This window comes from Engystomops pustulosus, chromosome 7 (assembly GCF_040894005.1).
Source record: "Engystomops pustulosus chromosome 7, aEngPut4.maternal, whole genome shotgun sequence".
Taxonomy (NCBI): Eukaryota; Metazoa; Chordata; class Amphibia; order Anura; family Leptodactylidae; genus Engystomops; species Engystomops pustulosus.
This window is the reverse complement of record NC_092417.1, coordinates 117,637,513-117,658,484: the sequence shown is the minus strand read 5'-3', so window position 1 is coordinate 117,658,484 and position 20,972 is coordinate 117,637,513. Positions and strand designations below refer to the sequence as shown.

At 37.0% G+C, this 20,972-nt stretch overlaps 1 protein-coding gene across 1 annotated transcript in view; it reads left to right on the top strand.

Moving 5' to 3' along the window:
* NKD1 (NKD inhibitor of WNT signaling pathway 1) overlaps nt 1–16,325 on the top strand; it is a 67,712-nt gene extending 51,387 nt beyond the window's left edge. The window contains exons 7-10 of the mRNA XM_072117692.1: nt 2,509–2,656; nt 3,867–3,939; nt 6,457–6,587; nt 9,311–16,325. Coding sequence (XP_071973793.1) covers nt 2,509–2,656; nt 3,867–3,939; nt 6,457–6,587; nt 9,311–9,885 — 927 coding nt within the window. The 3' untranslated portion in view covers nt 9,886–16,325. The remainder of the gene's footprint in view (nt 1–2,508; nt 2,657–3,866; nt 3,940–6,456; nt 6,588–9,310) is intronic.
* Nucleotides 16,326–20,972: the final 4,647 nt, after the last annotated feature.

The following is a 20,972-nucleotide window of genomic DNA, read 5'->3' as shown; positions in this document are numbered from 1 at the left end:
GTAGACAGGATTGGTTCACTAGTAATTTAGAAATCTTTTTCTTAAGGAATAAGGACACTGCAGGAAAGGATATAGTTTGGGACACGGCTAAGGCCTTTATTCAAGGGGAAATATATAGCACAAGTTTTTTGATATTAGAAACAGATGAATAGGGGTCTGCAGGAACTGGAAACCAGGGCTAAACAAAAGGAAGAAGAATTTCTTAGACATCCTACAGAAATTAACAGACAGATCTGGGAGGAAACCCGAATGTGCTACACTGATCTGATTAAAAATCGGGCAGATAGGAAGATTGCTACTCAGGCTAAAAAAAGATGCCTACAGGCAAATGCCGCTGGGAGGATGTTGGCCAATCTAGTTAGAGACAATAGGGAGAAAGCTTATATCTATGGTATAGAAACATCGGGGGAAGGATACACGACTAAACGTGAGGAAATCCTGGAAACGTTCACTAGATATTATGAGGATCTTTATTCCTCTCTAAATGTAGATGGAGTTTCTGGAGAGTGCACCATTCCAAAGATTTCTGTGTCAAGAAAAAAAGCTTGGGATATGGATATTGGGGTGGAGGAGGTTCGACAGACGTTGGCCTGGGCAGTGGGGGGTAGCACCCGGGGATTGGATGGCAAACCTTAAGAATTTTATCATATGTTTAAGGAAGATATAATAGGATATATGGTTGAGGTTTGGAACTACAGTATTTTTATGAGAGAGGGCTATTGCCTACCTCAATGAGGTTAACCACTATGTGGTTAAAAAATTTATTGTCTTGATACCTACGCCAGATAAAGATACTCAGAAAGTGGACTCCTATCGTCCTATTTCACTTATCATTATTGTTGACAATAAACTTCTAGAGAGTTTCTACACTTGGATCGGCTTCATGCCGGGCGGATCTACGTTGGATAATCTCCGTAGACTCTTCCTGAATATGAGAGGACATCAATCTAAGCATTCTGGATACAATACAGATCTGTGTGTTGGGTAAATTAAGGGAAGTTGTAAGAAAATCAAACACTATGGGGCAGATTTATCAAGCAGTCTGAAAGTCAGAATATTTCTAGTTGCCCATGGAAACCAATCACAGCTCCCCTTTAAAATATTCATGAGCACTGGTAAAATGAAAGCTGAGCTGTGATTGGTTGCCATGGGCAACTGGAAATATTCTGACTTTCAGACTGATTGATAAATGTGCCCCTATGTGTTTATAAAATTACTATTTGTGGCATTTTGTGTGATTAGGAAATGGATGGCTAGAGATACTCCGACAATTGGGATGTGGCAGACAGTTGTTAATAACATCATATAAGCCGATGGCTTTGCAAAAGTGATGGGATGTAGGCCAGGATCAGAAAAAATTAAGATAGATTGGCATCTTTGGATTAATACTTGCAGAGAGGAGGTTAGGATGTTGGGAGCACTGGAGGGCGGCCAATAGAGGGGTGATTGGTGGAGAGAGAGATCCCTTTTCTTTCTTGTCTTTTTGGGGGGGGGTTGGTATGGTGAGGGTGGTTAGTGTTAGAGGGGAGATTTTTCTCTGGATGGGTTGTGGGATAAATGTACGAAACTAAAGGAGAGAGGGGAACAATACAAGTGAATACATTTTACAACGTATGTACTAACTATGCACTTTGGTTCTTAGGAAACACGGGTATAATGTTATATGATCAAGTAGTAATAAAGTTCTGAAGTTAATGTAATAATAATGGTTTTGAAAATTTTTATATACTGCTCTTTTCATATACGGTATATAATCTGCCCGATATACTGGGAGATATGTTATATGTGAAATTTATATGTGAAAATGTATTCTATGTTTCCTTTTTTCCATTGTATTTAAAATGTACTGTATTTAAAATGTACTAAAAATTATAAAAATAATTAAAAAAAAAACAAAAAAAACTATGGGATCACTTATGCTGCACCTAAAGCCATTGTTTGCCAGAAGAACATGTCCCCATCTTGCCTAATAATACAAACTATATGGGGATGTACAATATGGGCCAATTTGGCAAGCTCTGTGTAGCGCTGCGTAATCTCTATGAGCTATATAAATAAAGGAATTATTATAATTATTATTATATCCATCGCGATACCAGTAGCCCAGTCTAAATGACTATATGTTGTTGTTAAAAGAAGCAGACAGCCTTCATCCTATTATGATTCCAAATTGACATAATATGGCTTACCACAGAGCAGCACCTGAACTATGCATCTCCACATGACAGTATATCATAACCAATAACTTTATTTCCAAAATAGCAGAAAACACAGAAAAGACGGATAGTTTAGCATTTACATTCATCACAGGTATTTTCAGATCTGGCAACAAGGGTTCATCCTGGATACACATGTTTTTAGTGCTCCTCATTTTCCCCTTACCTTTTTGTAATGAGCAAATGATTATTAAATGAAATATTCCAATACAATTATGTAAACAAACTGTTTTGTACATGTTTTAATATGCAAACAGATATTTAAAGTATTACACCTTCTCTCTATATATAGGATATAACCAGTTTACTACACACCATATATGAAGTATTTGACGCATCAGTGAATCATTCTTCCAGCTCCAGTAAAACCCTTAGGGTTAAGCTATCTGTGGCACCAGATGCAACTCTGAAAAAAAGGACTGTCTTACTCAATCATACAGGTAATACTTAGCATCCTATTGTACATTAAGAAATTTGGACAGTGCAGTGGTTAGGGTAACATTAAAGAGAATCTGTCATCATCACCTCTGTCTTATTCACTACTTCTATTTCCCATAAAACCATAACTCACAGACTTTGCTTTGTACAAGTCTTATTTCTCCTCGATATTTAGAAAAATTGGCAACTGGTTCTATGTCCTCCCAAACAGTCCAATCAGAGTTGAAAATGTGAGTGTGCTGGGATATACCAAGGATAATGGTAAACCCAGTTGTCAGTTAAAGAAAAAAAAACAGTTGTCCATTAAGCAAAAGAACAAAACAAAAAAAGCTCCATAATTACTACTTAACATGAGACTACAAAAGACACTTCAAGAATGAAGGCAAGCTGATATGTTTTTCGCCTATCACAGAAATCAGGCTGAGATCCAAGTAGATCTATTGATTTTGCTTGTTTTTGTGTATTGCAACCTCGTATGCTCTTAGCAATATTGAACAGTTTTCTATGTTACCAGATCCAGCTTTGACCTTGAACTTTCTCTTGTATGACTCTCTCCTGCCCGATCCTGATCCTGATTCATGCAACATATTGTTCTGTTCTAAGATTAGTTGGCAATTAATATGCAGGTGTCACCTCGCTACTCCTCTCTGGATGCCTAGATCAATTTCCAGGGGCTGCAATCAGTCCCTCAGAATATGCTAACTAGCATGGCCCTTGTCAAATCTGGTCAATCGAAGTTCTATGGAACACAGACAGGCTACTGTGACATTATCACTACATGTCCAAGCACTTCTAAAACATGGCTAATATATTTTGGTAATTCAGTAATACTAAATTTATCGAGAAACCAACCAGCAGGAGTGACCATATCCCCGGACCACAGAGAAGCTCAGTTGCATAAAGACAAAAAGCTTTCAAAGCGCCCTACACAATGCTGTTATACGATAGGTGATTTGGAAGCTGACAGACTCATTTAAAGGGGTTTTCCCACGAACACAAGTTAGGCCCTAACCACAGGATAGGGCCCACAGATCATGAAGACAATGAAGACCCCCACTGATCAGCAAGTGAGGCCCTATAACTTCTGTTCATGGAAAACCCCTTTTAAATAAAGTATTACAAGAACATATAGTTACTGTTGCTAACTTTGTCTTTACATAACATTTACAAAAAGGTGTATGTTTGTCTTATGAATAATTTCTGTAATTACAGAGATACAGAATGGAAGATATAGAAGTGAAAGCAGAGTCAATGAAGATGTTAAGAAACAGCGTAGTTCTTCAAGGTAAAATTTTGGACTACTGTTTTCTATTATTAAACCTACAAAGACAGTCCTAGTAAGGTAGGGTAAATTCTTGTGTCACTATATAATATAAGGAAAGTTCATAACATTTTATTAGCAACACAGACAGAATAGAAAGAGAAAAATGGACAAGGATAAAACTGGACCAAATACAACTGGGCAATAATTAGCTCACATGCTAGGCAGGTAAATATGATTGTGTGGTAACCAGGGAGCTTCCCCAGTTCCCCCTCATTTGCAGCATTTGATATTTTTGCCCTTTGAAGTTGTGTTATTTACTTGCCTTCTCTGTGAACTACTTATCACCCACCATTTGTATTCGGTCCTCTTATTTTCTTCTCCAAGTGCACTTTTGTCTTTATATTTTGTCTGTGATAGTAATCAATGTTTACAATAAAGGCTTATTTTATTATTTGTATCATTTTGTCTGGTCAAATCCTGACTTTTATAGGTTGTGCATGTAGTTTTTCTATGTATTCATATATTGACATTAAAATAGTAATCCATGCTGCTTTACCATTTAAACCTGTTGAAAAGAGGTAGGACATGAATGATTCTTCACCCAATACTGAACTACAGATGAGTAATGATATCTTAGCAGAGATTTATAGCATAACATATCGAGTAGTTAACTGAGATGAAAGTGAGGATCCCAAGACCCTCCAAGAATATTTATGTTGGCAGCAGCTGATGCCTTCAGATCCTTGTTGTCTTACATTCCAAGCATGGCTGTATCACTTGTGTCTGCATTGGGTCTCTATGTGGAGAGACTCCCGGTGCTGGATTAGTGTTTCCTCTGTGATAAAAGTATCCTATGGCCTTCAGAAGCAAGAGTAGACAGTTCTGGGATTTACTGTGTTCAAGATATATGGAAGGTGAGGGCAGATAAAGGAGAAGATAAAAGGGAGTGTTATGTCTGAAAGTTAAGAAATGTCTTGCTAGGGAGAAGAAACATGTTGGGTACAGCTTTTAGATACTGTTCTGGAGTATTACATCATTATAATGAGAATGAATAGGGAGCATGTTTTAAATTAGGATTCGATCTTCAAACTAAAATTACATATTTATCTTTTAAATGATTCATCACCAAGTAAGAATATTTTTGAATGGTCCTCATTAAGCAGATAGAATAAGTGCAATATGACTACGCGAAAAAAAAAATATTTACCTTATTGGAAGAATGTCTTGTGCCAGCAAATGTATTGGTGAACCATGTCACATGACTTCAGATAAACTGCGGATTATGCATACGATGGTTAATTCATGAAAAACTGTTTATATTATTGTTTAATATGATTTTTTTTTCTAAACGTATGGGTTTGTTATGAAGTTGAAATATTGCTAGACTGGACTATATAGATGTGTACCTTCTGCTGATGAAATAGGATGCTTTCGTGAAATCCTTTCCACTAAAATGTCCCATAAGTTGGACTGGTCTTGCACTGAAGGCGCAGAAAATAGTACCTTGTATCTGTCACATGGCCTTGTCTGTCCAACAGGAGTCCTTACTCCCTCACGACCATTTTTCTGATAATTTTCTGATACTCTGTGATTATCAGAAACAACATTTCCAGCTACACAAACTTATTTAAAGGAAATCTACTTTAAAATAGAGCAAAGATAAACCAGGGTCACTTACTCATAGAACCAAACAGTGTGACTCTGCTAATCTTCTTATATTTGTTATCCATGGCCTCCTACCTTCTAAAATTATATTGTTGCAAGTCACTACAATTTGCTAGATGGCTATAATTGGGTACATATACAGGCGCTTATAACTTTATAATACAATCAAAAACAGATGCGTAGCTGGAAATATGAACTTTATACAACTTAAAGCTCACACCCTATCACTATTATTTTTATCATTATTTATTTATAGAGCTATATTAGCCTAAACTGGCACAGCAGCATGGATGGCAGAGACTATGAAAACTCTGAAGTCTAAATTACTCGTGTAGCTACCTAAGGGTCAGGTTAGAAGGTGGATTTTGAAAAAGATTTTCCACGAACATCCACTGATGACTACTGCAAGGCCATACTTTTTTTTTCATCTGATCCCACTACAAAATATAGGGCATTACAGTCAAAGTTTATATCAGAAAATCCGATATGTGGATCCTGCCAGAAATTGAGATGGATTTTCTGCCGTTTTCCTTTTTGCTTTTTTGACCTATACAGTTTGGAATTCCATGCTGGAACATCTGCTTCTACTGCATGTCTATTCAACATAAAAAACTTCAAAAACAAAAATAAGAAAATCACAGAACGGTGCATTTATCTGATGAGGCCTTTAAATGCTGAATGTTATATTCTAATCAGGTCTGGGATAAAAATTCACTGTTTAAGGCAAAGTCCAAAAGAAATGATCAGACAGCAGAAAGCTTGAAAAAATCCTCCAGCTTGTAAAAAATAATGTCTCTGCAGATGCTTTAATCTGTTTATAGATGTTTTGTGAGTGGTTCCCAGATGTATCCTGTTCTTTGTTATCTCCTGTAGACATAACCCAGCTGAAAATGAAACAGAACAGACAGAATGTCTCCGGCAGTGTGTGGATGAGAACATTGAACGGAGAAACCACTACTTGGATCTTGCTGGAATAGAAAACTACACATCAAGATTTGGGCCAGGTGTGTATGGCTGAGATTTTACTGCCAGAAAATATAAAAGGAGCGGATGAGGGGAAAAACTCACAAATGGATCAATGGCTTCTATGGAGTATGGGAATATCTCCAAAAGCTTTTTTTTTTTCCCCAGTTCTCATTAGGATATGTGAAGTTCATGAACCAAGGTTCACAATAGCGTATGCTACACAGTGTAGCTGAGGTTTTTATTTATTGTTTCTTTATTTTTTATGACAAATACTGATCTACATCCCAGTTTTATAACCAATAATCTAATCATAGGTTTACTGCAAATGAGCTCTGGACTTCATTGTTCCATAAAGACCAGTGTGTTAGGCCCCTTCCACACTAGCGTTTTTCATGCGCGAGTTCTGCGCGTGCTTTTGACGCGCAGAACTTGCATTGCACTCTGTCCCATTGTTTCCAATGGGCCTTTCCTCATTTGCGTTGTTTTTCACGCGCGTGCTTGCGTTTGTTTTGACACGCGTCAAAATCGCAGCATGCTCTATTTTTGCGTTTCACGCGCGTTTTCCCCGTCCCATTCAAGTCTATGGAGACGCATCAAAAATGCATTGCACTCGCAAGCATTACAAGTGCAATGTGAGTGCAATGCGTTTTAAATGGATGGGTTGCTAGGTGACATGAATAATTCCCCTGCTCGAGATCGAGCATTTAATTAAAAAAACACAGTGAAGAACAGTGAAGAATAGAATTAAAACAGTGAAAACAGTGAACACAGGATCATTTAAGTGAAAAACACAGTAAAGAACACAGTGAAGAATAGATTACAGATGTTCGGCACATCTGCTTACTTGTCGGGAGATACGCGCGGAACGGTGCAAACAAAATAGCATGTGAAGAACAATATATATGTGTGTAAAGAACACATTGACATCTGCAATGTCTGCAATGAACTACAGTGATCCTGTGTTCACTGTGTTCACTGTTTTTATTCTATTCTTCACTGTTCTTCACATCTGCTAACTTGTCGGGAGATAATATACACGCGGAACAGTGAAGAAAAGATTGTAGATGTTTGCATACATCTGCTAACTTATCAGAAGACATTCTTTTTCAATTAAATAAAACATTTTATTCCCGAACCATGGTCCCTTTGAAAAATGCTCGAGTCTCCCATTGACTTTAAAAACGCGCGTTAAAAACGCGCGTTAAAAACGCACCGAAAACGCAAAAAAACGCAAACAACACGCGCGTGAAAAATGCAAAACGCTAATGACTCCAAGGAAAAATGGAACAAAAACGCAGCCAAAAACGTCAGTTTTTCACGCATTGCACCCTGACGTGAAATGCAACGCTAGTGTGGAAGGGGCCTTATTCTTTGTTAAAGAGGATTCCCAATTCTGTCCTTTTTATATTTTCCCTGGACTGTGTAGGATGAAATATTATTCCACAATTACCCATTCCTACATAAATAGTAACACTTGCAAAATAGCTGCCACAACATTTCCCCTTTTTTCTGCAATCGTCTTACTATATTACATAGACAAGGAGCAGTCTTTGTAAATGTTCCCCTGTTCCTGTAGACAGTTCCTGGTGTATGTTTGTATAATGTAATGATTCCAAGTAGTGGGAGAACATATTTTATGGCGTTAATCTCTCTACTGCAGCAATGCACAGCATGTGTCTTCAACTGCAAAGTAGTAGTGCTTGTGCGTGCATGCATTACCTGGCTGTCCCAGGATGGAAAACAGGAGCCTAGTACAAAACTATGTAGAAGTCACCAGCTTGTCATATTGCCATGGGTTGATGCCACCACGGCAACTAGATTTTTAAACAAAGAAGGAACACGAAGAACACATAAGTGACTTCTTCTCTCAGAAATAGAGGTTCATTTATTTTCGTAACATGCGCCTGTTGGAGATGGAAAATCCATTTAAATAAATGATTATATCATATGTTCGGCAGAGATTTTTTCTTATTGTGCCACTTCCATGTGCTCTTCCAATTACAAGAACGGATCCCAGTAATGTACAAGGTAAAAATTATGGTCAATTCAGGATAGAATGGCCCTTATATGTAAGTGATATGCATGTGATATTAAAGGAAGTAGAAAAGTATCACAGAATGCTTACCTATAAATAGGTAAGAATCTAGTAAACCATAGAGGAATCCTGAGCGATTATACTACTTTTAAGTCTGGATTTTAGAATTATGTGTACTTGCAGTATATAACTTTACATGAAACTTATATTGTAGACACATTATTCAATTATCAGTCTTAGTATTTAATGTAACAGTACCCCCTAGTGGCAATATTTCCATGTTATAAAAGCATTCAGCAGACTTACATCATTAAAGTACTTCAAATATCCACAAAAAAATCAGCATCCTATTATCAATAAGAATCTGCCTTGCCTTTCATGCGCCCATTATATTTTTCCACAACCAATTTCACAACTCCAAATCCTGTGGATTCTCTTTAAAACCAGGGCTGGTTAGTCAGATTGAATACGAATAATATCTGTATATATGTCAAACTACATTTCCATGGCAATAGTCTTAAGGTCAACCTCAGATATTTTCTGTAGATAGCATATTATTATACTAATTACTATTTTAAAAATATGAATATTTCCTAATATTTAGTATGAATATTTTCTAATATGGTACACGGTGAAAAAAACGGAGTTACAATATTGATCACTGTGTGATTTTTTGTAAAATATCTGAGGGAAATGCTAAGGAAATTTTTTTGTTGTGTTTCATAGGTTCTTCAACTGAAAAACCAGAATCACATACAAGAGCCTCCAATCAAATGAGGTCTCGTTCCCATGAACCTGAAACTCTTCATCTACACCAGAGAAGGTCTCAAGCCTTGGATCCTGTACATTTCAGTCTCTTAGACCCTTCTCATCCAAAGATGGTTGAACTTCAGCAAAGGCAACGGGGTCAAGAATCGAACAAGCATTCTGTCAGAAGTCCCAAATCCTCAAACAAGAATGGTACAGCATTAAACAGTCAGCCAGGAAGGACAACAAGGAGCAAACCCATCCATGGTGTACAAATTCCTGTGACTTCCCCAACTGCACTTATGGGCCAGAGCTATCCTTACCACCCGTTACCACCTCAACAACCTCATAGGAAGAGCAAGCAGAAAACCAAGGAAGGCCACCAGATGTGCAAAGCTTTCCAGTCACCTATGAATGTAGTAGAAAAAGAGCATGTGAGGGATTTGCCAAGCATGTTATTGTATGATGGCCACAGTGGACATTTGATACAAAGACATGAGCACCATCATCATCATGAGCATCACCACCACTATCACCATTTCTACCAAACATAATTTGGACCACTTTTTTACACTCAAAGTAGAACTCCAGAATTGGATGCCTGTTCTGAAAAGAAATTTACTTTGTTAGGAACAAATCCAATTTGTCAGAATTACAATATATAAACAATATTAATGTAATATGGCAAAGTAGCCCCAAAAATCCACTGGTGGATATTGCTAAACATATTTTGAACTTAACCAAGCACTTCTTAGAATTTGGACCGCCCACAGAAGATTTGCTTTAAGTGGTGTTTTTCATCTAGACTGTTTGTTCACACTCCTTTAACTAATAAGTCATTTCTAATCTGGACAGCAGAGAATAAATAACAAAAATCCCCACAAACAGCACACTACCTCTAGTATTATTTTTAGTTTGATTTTGAGGCGGGTAGACCTAAATGACATTTATGTGTTATCCCTTTTGAAAACAACATTCTTCACTATTATTAACTTTTTCTAAATGATTGGTAATATTTATATGTACATAAATTTTAAGATGCTCTGTTCAGCATGAAGACTGTTAACAAGTAGAAGAAATAAGAACTTACTGTATCATGAATTGTCAAAAAGTCTGCAGTCTCTTAAAAAAGGAAAGCCTGTTCCATACGGGCCATTATGGATGCCCCTTTTACAAGTTACAGCTAAGATCCTTGAGTCTCAAAACCGAAAGATTGCTAATTTCCAATGAAAAATCAATGGCCATTGGATTTAGAGGTTCCTTGCAAAGGTTCAATTCACTCACAGTTTTACTGAAGTTAAAAGTGAGCACTTACATACTGACTCCCTAATAAAATATGATATTATGGGCTTCCAGTTTAGCAGTATTTCGGGCTTGCCATCTTTATGATCACATTCATTAACACAATTACATTTCTTCATTACTTATGTGTAATTGGCAACACCTTTATTCCTTTTTAGGTTCTCCCCAACAGCCAGAAAGTTTTCTTTTTCTTTTTTTTTTTTAAACTTTATCAGGTATATAGTATAAATATATATAAATCTATATAAAAGTATATTATATATACACTCAGGTACTATTTTGCGTTTAAACAAATCTGTGGTTTGGTTATTTGTAGCATTCTGTTCTCTTTTTTTAATTATTATAATTATTTTATTTCAAAGAGTTTCTATGTATTATAACATAACCTTGTGTTCAAAACCTGTTTTCAGATCGAAAATTCCCATTTAAGGAAAAAGCTGAATTGTGAAGGAGCTTATTTAATTTTTTTTCTGTTTTTCTTACGTTCAACCTATTGCAAATAAAACAAATAATAGGACTGACCCTGTTATGCGGGTTAATGTCTCCCAAAAGGGTGCTGTGCTATAAAGGGGGGTCAAATAAATGTAGAAAGTCAAGACTAGTCACATGAAGGTATGAGGCACCGTTTTACCCTTAGAAAAGAAGTATAATTAAAGCTTTAAGTGGATTTTAATACAACTTGTCTTGTTAATACCCCTGCTAATGGGGTCAGATGTAGGGTGTCCCAGAACTGGAACACAAAATCTGTGGGCTTTTAAAAACCTTTCAAGTTACACTGTTATACCAGTCATATCTCACGCTTGTATTGTAAATTATTAAATCATTATCAAGGCAACTCTTTGCTAAAGTGTTCCATATATCTGCATCATTTTTCAGTGGAGCTCAGACATTTTTTTAAATTTCCTTATCCTTTTTTTTTATTAAAACAATGGTTTCCTAGAATTTAACCAGTATTTCCCAGTATTTTATAATCAGGTCCGGCTTTCATAGTTTGGCCTTGTTTCTTAATTTTGTAATTTGAGTAAGGTCCAGAATAAAGGGGTTAGGGAATTTATTAAGTGCCCTTATATTAAAATTACGTGCAAAGACAGAAGGCAAAAGAATTTGAAACCAATGTTTGAAACCAAAGGGCAAAATTATTGTAAACCTTAGCCCATGCAAATAAGATATGAGGTGACATATCTGCACTTGAAACATCTTTAACACATAAATTGTGTAACCTAGAAATGCATATTCCCTGTCTCTTTGATCATGCATTCAAGAAGGTGAAGAATCAATAACTCCATTGTTTTTTTATTTAAAGGATTGGATAGGAGATTTGTCCATTAAAGAGTCACCATATTTATTTTTTATGACTTACAAAAAAAAGTCACACAAAATGAGAAAAATGTACGTGTGCCATCTTTTATTTTGAATGGATGGCAAACAGCTGCACTAAATGCAATGCGGATCACTCATGGAATATGGCTCATGAAGATCTGTGAAAAACTGATGTGGACTGATGCAAATTGGCTGTGAAAAAAAATTCTGTTTTCATGACTTATTTTGCTAGTAGCCTTAGTGACCTGCAAAACTGCAAAAATCTAAAGTATTTGGGTGTAAGGAACTGCTCTTTATACCTAACTAAATCATACCGACAGGGTTTCTATGCAAGATCTGTTCTGTTGTCTGCAGAGTGGATTAGTAAAATAACAGTTCTGTGTAATTTTGGCCGCTGCACTGTTGGCAAGTATAAAAGTAGAAGGCTTACTGACATGTACTGTTTAAACTAAACCTGCACCATGAGGTTGTTTTAATGAAGATATGCTATACTGTTTGGTTAAATCATTTTTAAAAACTGTCTATAAAACTTCACCCCAGAAAAATCTGTGCCAATTTTAAAATATATAAATGAATTATGTTACTAACTAGAGAAAGGTCTGTGCTATTTATGTTCACTTTTTGTTAAAATCGCTATATAAGTTGCATCTCATGCGCAACTAGGTGACACATTCACAAAACAGATGACCGGCCTTTATGGAGCCTTTCTCTGCACTCTTCTAAGGCCTCCACTGTGTCCTTTCCTTTTTAGTAATCCCTTTCTAAAATTAAAATACTTACATTTTATACTCTCTCTCTTTCCTACATTAGAGTTTTATAGCAAGTTTTGTATTGTATATCTTCCAAGATTAGCACAAATGTGTTAGATGTCTTGTAACAATACCATTACACATTGGTAAAAGACTCAATTCTGTTTCATTGGGATTTTGAAGCATTTTCCAAATAAGATTTTTTTAATTTTTATCTTAATACTGGTATATATTAATATTGATATTTATCAATTCTTTGGTTAAAAAATAAATGGCAAAGGATAGTGCCAGACTATACCTAGCCAAAAGCTAACCTACCACTGTTTAAGGATGCCTGAAGAGTTGTTAAGATAACAGGTATTGCTTTTGTTTCAAATTAGAGTTGATTTGGTTCAATTGACTAAGGCTGAACAACAAACCAAATTCAAAAAGACCCCTTTTTTGGTTGGAGCAACCCCTTTATATTCTCTATAAATATGTTGTGGCTAAAGTGTTAGTATTGAAAAAAGGCCCCTTAGAAAGACTTATTTGAGATAGGAAACAAGATGTTGTCAAGTGTTTAGTGAACTTAGTGAATCTTTAGTAGATTATAGCCAACATGACAATACTGCACTTTCTGACACAAAATACACACAGCACTGTACAATAAATAAAATTGCATTGACGAAAGCAATTGTATATATGTTTGTACCTGGTGTAGGTTATTTTGAGAAAAAAAAATATTCTATAGGTTGAAGCATGATGAAGACTGAAATAATTACTAAATGTAGGTTTCTGCAAGTTTGTCTGTGATAAATACAAGATGTCTCTGGAATTCTTGAGAAGTAATCCGAAAATATTATAAGTGTATTAGTCCTAATTTTAGATTTGGGCAACACTCAAATGGTAGATTAGACTTTTCGTTTACAAGGAGCATTTCACAAGGAGGAAAATATAAACATAGCATTTGGATTTTGCTATAGCAAAACGTTACACTTTTACCTACGATACAAGCAGCAGAAGACGAATGGGACTTCTTGAGGGCTTTCTTGTGGAAGGCAGTGACTTGTAGATCTAGCTAGAACACTACTGTATGTGAAAAGGATTGTTGTATAGTAGATGGCCTAATGGAAAAGTAACATAAGAATCCAAAAAATGTTTACAAAGAAGGCAAAGTATCTGCAGAGTATTTCAGACACCACAACAATGACTGGCATCATAAAACAACAGAAAGGGGGATGAGCACTTCTCACGCATCCCCACTGCATTGGGATTTTGGAGCGGTAGAACACTTTGCGCTCACCACGCCGTGACCATGTGTACTAGCCCTCTAGTGGGGCTGTGATCTTGCCGCAATGTATGGCCAGATTATGGCCCCAATATAGTTGTGTGCATGGAGCCTTAAAGAATGAGCCTTTAGGTCTCATGATGGCTCTTACCAAGCAAATACACATGTCAAAAGTTGTCTTGTAGGTCAAGTAAAGACATGAAATAAATGCCTGAAGGGTTGATAATGTACCAAGTTGTTGGAGGACATGAAAATATAAAGTACAAAAAAAGCAAGGCTGCTACTGGATTAGTTCTTAAAGATTGTAGTGATAAGTGCATGATGATCCTTTAGTCATAATGTCTTCACACCATACTATCCAATTTACGAGTATGCTGCTGCCTTCTGGTGTGGTATAGCTTTCAATATTACCTCTGCCAGAAGGAAAAAATATATATATTGCAAAAGAACAATTCATTTTGCAGGTACTTATGAAGTACCTTCTCTTATTCATTATGTACGTTCATTTAAAGGGAGAATTTCAGGTGTTTTTCACCGTCATAATGGGTCCAGCCAGTAAAAAAAGGCATTAGCTTTTTTAACATAAGGTCAGCTTATGCAAAAATCCCTTAACTAGCCGTATGGTGGAGAAAAGCTTCATTATCTCACTTTTCATTTTTGGCACAAAATAGACTAGCCTGAAATGGACCAAATATTCTGTGAGTGCAAGCCTAGGCCTCAAGTTTTCTGTGCTTTTAGATTTGCATGGCAGTGTCCAGAAAATGGCACTGGGGGTCCATAAGTAAGACTTCACACATACAATAATATCACAATTTTTTAGAGGAACATGAGCTTGCAGTATGAGCACATGGATCTCTGAGTGCTGTGTACAATGTATTTCAAATATGTTTGTATGCATGTGGTCCAACACTAAAAGCTGGAGGTTTTAACTTAGTAGAGGTGCTAGAGGCAGTGGAACACTAATGGTTAATGAATAAGGACGCTTATTTTATTACCTTAATATGTTGATTTTTATTGCTTTTGTACTGTAGCTTTCAGAAACAGTAGAGGATGCACATGGTTATGCTGGAAGCAATTCAATTATTTTTATCTTATTTATATTATGATTTTGTATTCTTCCTACTGACCTTCACACATATTTTTAATACAGCCCATTTTTTCGATGTTGCATGTTTATAGCCATCTTTATGCTTGACAAAACTGTTGAAGAGTGTATTTAATAATATAATTCTTTAAACCAGTTATATTTAGCCTCAATTTATATTCTATGGTTTTCTATTGACCCAGAAATATAAAAATATGTACAGTACATTGAAAATCCAACAATGAAGACTCTTGTTTGCTGGTACTATATCCTTATTGGTGCCATTTCAATAAAAACAAATAGCCATATTGATAATAATATAGCACAGATTGTCATTGATGGGTTAATGAGCTACTAAAGTTTTACTGATGAACTGTAATTATTCATGATCACTATCCTGCTGGCTGAAAAATACATCACACACCATACTAGTATGAGTTAAAAGTGTTGTCAAGTGGTACAATGGTATTTATAATTTGTATAATGTGGACAGAAACAAAGAGACATAAACATTCACAAACATTGTAATATATAAGCTGTATTTTTCTTCAGTGTCATACCTTTCTATCTTTATCTTGGTTATGTTGTCGTCAAATAACGCATTGTTTCATATTCTATGCCAGTTTCATTCTGTAAAAGATGGGCAGCAGTGTTAAGTCTAAAATTAACTGTTTTATCACACATGGAATGTAGGAAATTTAACCTTAGCTCTTCCTGGTGTCACACAACTAATTTTAAATTTAGAACTCAAGTAGTTAAAAATATTTATTTTAATACATTTCCATCCTGATCGATTATAGCTTTCTGCAAACTACTGTCATTTCAGGAATTGAAAGGGTGAGAAGCTATCTTGTTCACTAGTTTGGAAAGCCTTAATATATAAGATTTAAATTTATTGTGCAATGAAATTGCATAAGTAACAATAGGTACTGAACAGTGGACATATAATTTAGAAATGTTTTGCCATTGTGTGTTCTGTAAAATTGTGAAGCATTTATTCAAGCAGTAAATAAAATGATCAATCCTTTTCTTGCAGTTATCAAAAACAATATGCACATGTTTGTTAAAATGAAAATTAACTATAAATTAACACTGTTCTATAACTTTATCAAAATCTGACCACTAGGTGGCAATTATGTGTATCTGCCACATTTATTTTTAGCTTCGAGGCATTCGCTACCAATGTTCTCTGATTTCTGGGCAAAATAATTGTCAGTTATGTTGCTGTAAATTTTGTTGTAAATAAAATAAATGCTTTTTATTATGCTTTTACAGACGTGTCTTCTGAACGTTTTACAAAACCAACAGAGTGAAGTCATCCCTTAGCCCCTCAGTCAAAGTTGTCAAAATGATGTGCTCAATTCATTAACACATATCAGAATCTAATCGCAGGATCTAAGACATTTAAAGGAGTTCTCTCAAGGCCCACATGAAAACTTATTGAACATTGACATAGCTGTGAAGTCAGAAGCACCCTTTCTTGCCCAGTTTTACAAGGAACATTGCCAATGAAGGAGCATGAAAGATGTTGGTTGCAACGGCCATTCCCAATGTGCCCTGTAAAACTCATTTGTATATGTAACAAGATATGAAAATTAGTTTGCATTCATGCCACTTTTATCAATAAAGACATGCTCATGATACAGCACACCTCACCTGAAGGCCACATGTGTTGTTGAACCCGACAAAACCCCTTTAAACCCTTTGATATTTTACTATATACTAAATTTTAAATAAAGGAATATTGGGACACATTTACTAAGGGCTTTGCTCCTGTTTTCTGACAGACTTTGCACATTCTTTTAGGTGTAAACTGCTTGCACAGGTATTTAAATGTCTGTGACACTATTCTTTCACACGCAACCTGTTTGTGGCGCAGCCACAATGTAACACAAATTAGGGGGTGTTTTAGCATGCAAAGCCTGTTAAAGGTGCACCACAAAAGTTGGTGAACTCTGTCGGACCAGTGCAGGGAAGCGACAGATTCATGATTTCTGGTGCACATTCTTAATGAATCTATGGCACCCAGCATTATACACGGGCAGAGCACCTTCTTCAGGTGTCAGAGCAATGCTCCAGTCCATCCTGCCTAATGCTTTAGGGGCCTTATCAGTTGAAACTACTTTATGTAACAACAGTCATTAGCAGTTATTTTTTTCTAATGTACACCCTTGGCCTACACCTAGGGGACCCCACAAAACTTGTTAATAGAAATAAAATTCAAAGGGAGCTCTACTACTAAAAGGCAACACCTGCAGACACTCATAGAGGTGGTACTAGAGATAATCCCCTGGGGAGAAAAAAAGAAAAATGCTATCTCTAGTACTACTTCAAAAGTAAAAATGAATAATATTTATTCAGTAGTAAAATGAATAATAAAAATAAAGCGTGATGTCAATTATTCTCACTATGGATATAATGTAATATATTACACTATACACATGTACTTGTGCTTAGTACATATATCAAACAACACATAAATTCTATAGTTCTTATATCTATCACTACATCCACTACATATCATGTGCAGGGATGAGCTGACCTGTTGAAGTCTAGGTTCAGCCGAAACTGAACCGGAAAGTTATGTTTGGGTTCGGGTACAAAAACCTTACTTTCATCCCTACCGGTAACACCCACGATTTGTGTGCCACACTCCAGTGCATCTCCAGTAAATAGGCAATAGTAAAAGTCTCCATGCGCCACACTTTGGTAACTATCAGTGTGTGTTGTGTGTTTGCCATCATTTAAATGCCATCATCAATCCCTGTGACTTCATCAACGAACAACAATCCCAGGGAAAATGGCAGTGAGCGCATAGATTGTTACCTAAGTGATCATATCCATGTAACCTGGCACAGTACAAGTGAGTGCCTTTCCTTAACTAGTGGAGACCTATTTCCCGTAAAATAAGTTCAAACTTTTTGCATTCTTGGTGCCTTAGTAGCTAATGGAACTATAGTGTTTTCACAGTGTGGCAAATTAATGAAAAGTGTTGTAAAGTAAGACAGAGTTAGATTGGACAATCTTATGCTGCAAGAGTTTTGTGCAAGTGTGTGATGCAGGATGATAAATCTGGTGTCTTATACTCCTATTAGTTGACTTATTGTACACATGAAAACGTAGACAAAATCCTGTTGGGTTAACATTATTTTTGCAGCACAGACTTTTTGGTGTCAAATCACTCAATACATAAATAGAGTACTAGAAGAAATAACATAAATTCAGCAACAGTACCAATTGCAGTATCTTAATGCAGCACTAGAACCAAGTTTAGTACATAGATATTGAGTATGGGGTACTAAATGAAATGTAGTCACAGAACAAGAAATGTAAATCACTCTTGACATGTCTGTTTTAGCTAATTACTCTCAGTGAAATAACAATTCTAAATAACCATTTTCTCTCAAGTTAAGATTTTACTTCTTTTGAATATGTTTAAATTACAAGTAGGTGATCACTATAATGTCCCCACAATATCCAATAGGTTTGAGTGCTCCTGTAGAAGCCAATGTATCAAATCTTTTCCCTACACAAACCACCACCAGTAACACCTGCAAACAGTGCTGGCATCAGTTCTAGCCAGCGACATTTAAATTACTGCGGATGCACACCTGTACTAATATGCATGCCGGCATATTGGGAAAGGTCGTTGAGAGTGACGATCTTCCCCAAAATGGCGAAAGACATGGCTGCGGAAATTGAGATGCCACTGGCAACTTTACCAAAAGCATTTAAAGAGTTAACACAGGCATTATAAATGGGGATAGGAGTTTGCAGGGGAGAACGCTGGGACTTCTGGTTCTTCTGGTGGTGCTAGCAGCATTCTACAACCTCTGGCGTGTCTCCACACAAACTCCACCTCTCGTCTGCTATCAGCGGTCTCTGGTGCGCGCTCCGGGCAGCGGCTGCTAAGACCGCGCGCTGTTTACGGGTTGTGTTCTGGACTGCTAGGAGTTGTGGTACCTCTGCATGATGCGTGCAATTGTGCTTGGTTATTCTGCACCATGAGGGATTAAATCCCAGAAGTTGTCCAGCTCCTATTAGGTTCTGGAGGTGGGGTTCTGGCTGCATAAATTGCAGCTTCACTAGTCACCTGTGCCAGTGTTTGAAATCCCTTTCATCGCTTGATCCTTGCTATAGGTTTGACTTGCTCTGTGTCTGAATTGTTGTGATCTCAGCTAGTTTTTGCCGTTGACCCTTTGCTTACTGATTTTGCTCTTGACGTACCCTCTCGTTGTGACTCCGGCTAGTTTATTTCATTTCATACCAAACAGCCCCCTCATGGATTTTTAATATGAAGCCCCCCTCCTCCCCCATGGATTCATTATATACAGTCCCCTCACCCCATTGATTCCTTATGTCCAGCCTTATGTGGACCCCTCCAGGATCCCTGGGCCCTGGCACTGGCCGGGTATGCCCAGTGCTGGCGCCGAGTGTCCCACAATAGCCAATATAGTAAATATCACAGTAACAAAATAAAAAAGTTGATACTCACCTTAATGCAACAATTGCCTCTGGCGCCTTCTCAATGGTTCTACCTAGCTATTCAGGACTACATCCGTGAAGCCTGTATGGTCGGAAAAATGTTACAGGTCAGGTGGTAAACCGCAGAACAGGGGGCCACAAGCTCCTGTATTCTGCCATACAGTCTGGCTTCAGCATGGTTCTCTGAAACAGCTGGAAGGTTAACAACAGGTTAAGGAACAAGTTTGGGACAACCAGAGAGAATGGCCTGATCCCACTCCCTGCCTTTACGTTGCAGTCTGTAAAAATATGAATTCAGTAAAACAAGCAAGCCCAGATGGCACAGTGATTAAAGGGGTCACATAAATCTTGTTTAAAGAAGACCAAATTGTACTTAAAGAAGTACAAATTGATGAAATACTAACCTCATTTGATTGCTTTTACACTGCTGATCAATTTGTTGTTAATTGATATGATCTGGAATTAATGTGACAATTAGTTTTTACTAGACAAGACAGCAGTAAACTTTTCTTTTCACAAAGCACACAGAGGCACAGCGCGGAGGGGAAAAAAGCTTATGGTAACCATCAGCTAATTCCTAAGTAAACCCATTGAGACAATTTTATTTGAACAGAACAGATCCTCTTTTGGGCATATTCTTTCAGACATGTCTGTTGTGCGTCTGTTTTGTATAAGTACACATTTTTTCAACGTCCGTATTTCATTCATTGTTCCAGGTATTTTTCCATTTCCTCAGGATCATCAGTGAAAAAAATCTGATTGAACATAATTTTTTTGATGGTCTAGACTTGTTGCTTGTGACGAGCAAACATGAAAATAATAGAACAGTCTCTAAATTTTTTTCAACGAATCAAGTGAAAAAAAATAACACAAAGAAAATAAAGGATCAGTATGTTTTCCAAGAAATGGAAAAAAAAAGTCATCCCTTTATTACATTAGCTAATGAGTAAGTAGCTTGAAAACCTTAGGTTGCAGAAAAAATCAGTGCAGATATAAAATCACATCTTGGAGAAGGCAATGGGGCATATTTATCAGTACCTCTGCGCCATGCCAGTGGCACAGAGGCCCTGAAATAATCGCAAATGCTAGCTTATTGCTAGCTTTTGCGATTATTTGCCCCGATCCGCCACCTTCACGCCAAGCGGAGGGCGAGGCCGGCCGGGAGTGGGCCGACGTGGGGCGTTACTGTCCTGTGCACTCGCTGCTGCCGGCAAGTTTTCATAAGTGAAATGTCGCCAGCTGCGTTTTTTCTATGCCAGGCCCTGTCTGGCGTAGGATAAACGCTGTGCAGCCTCCTGCCCCGATACATCAAGAGGCAGAAGCCTCTTGATCTATCGGGCAGCGAACATGTAGCGGCGAGGCTATCATACGCTGGCGCACGAGCACCAGCATATGATAAATATGCCCCAATATGTTCATCCTGAAACTGACAAG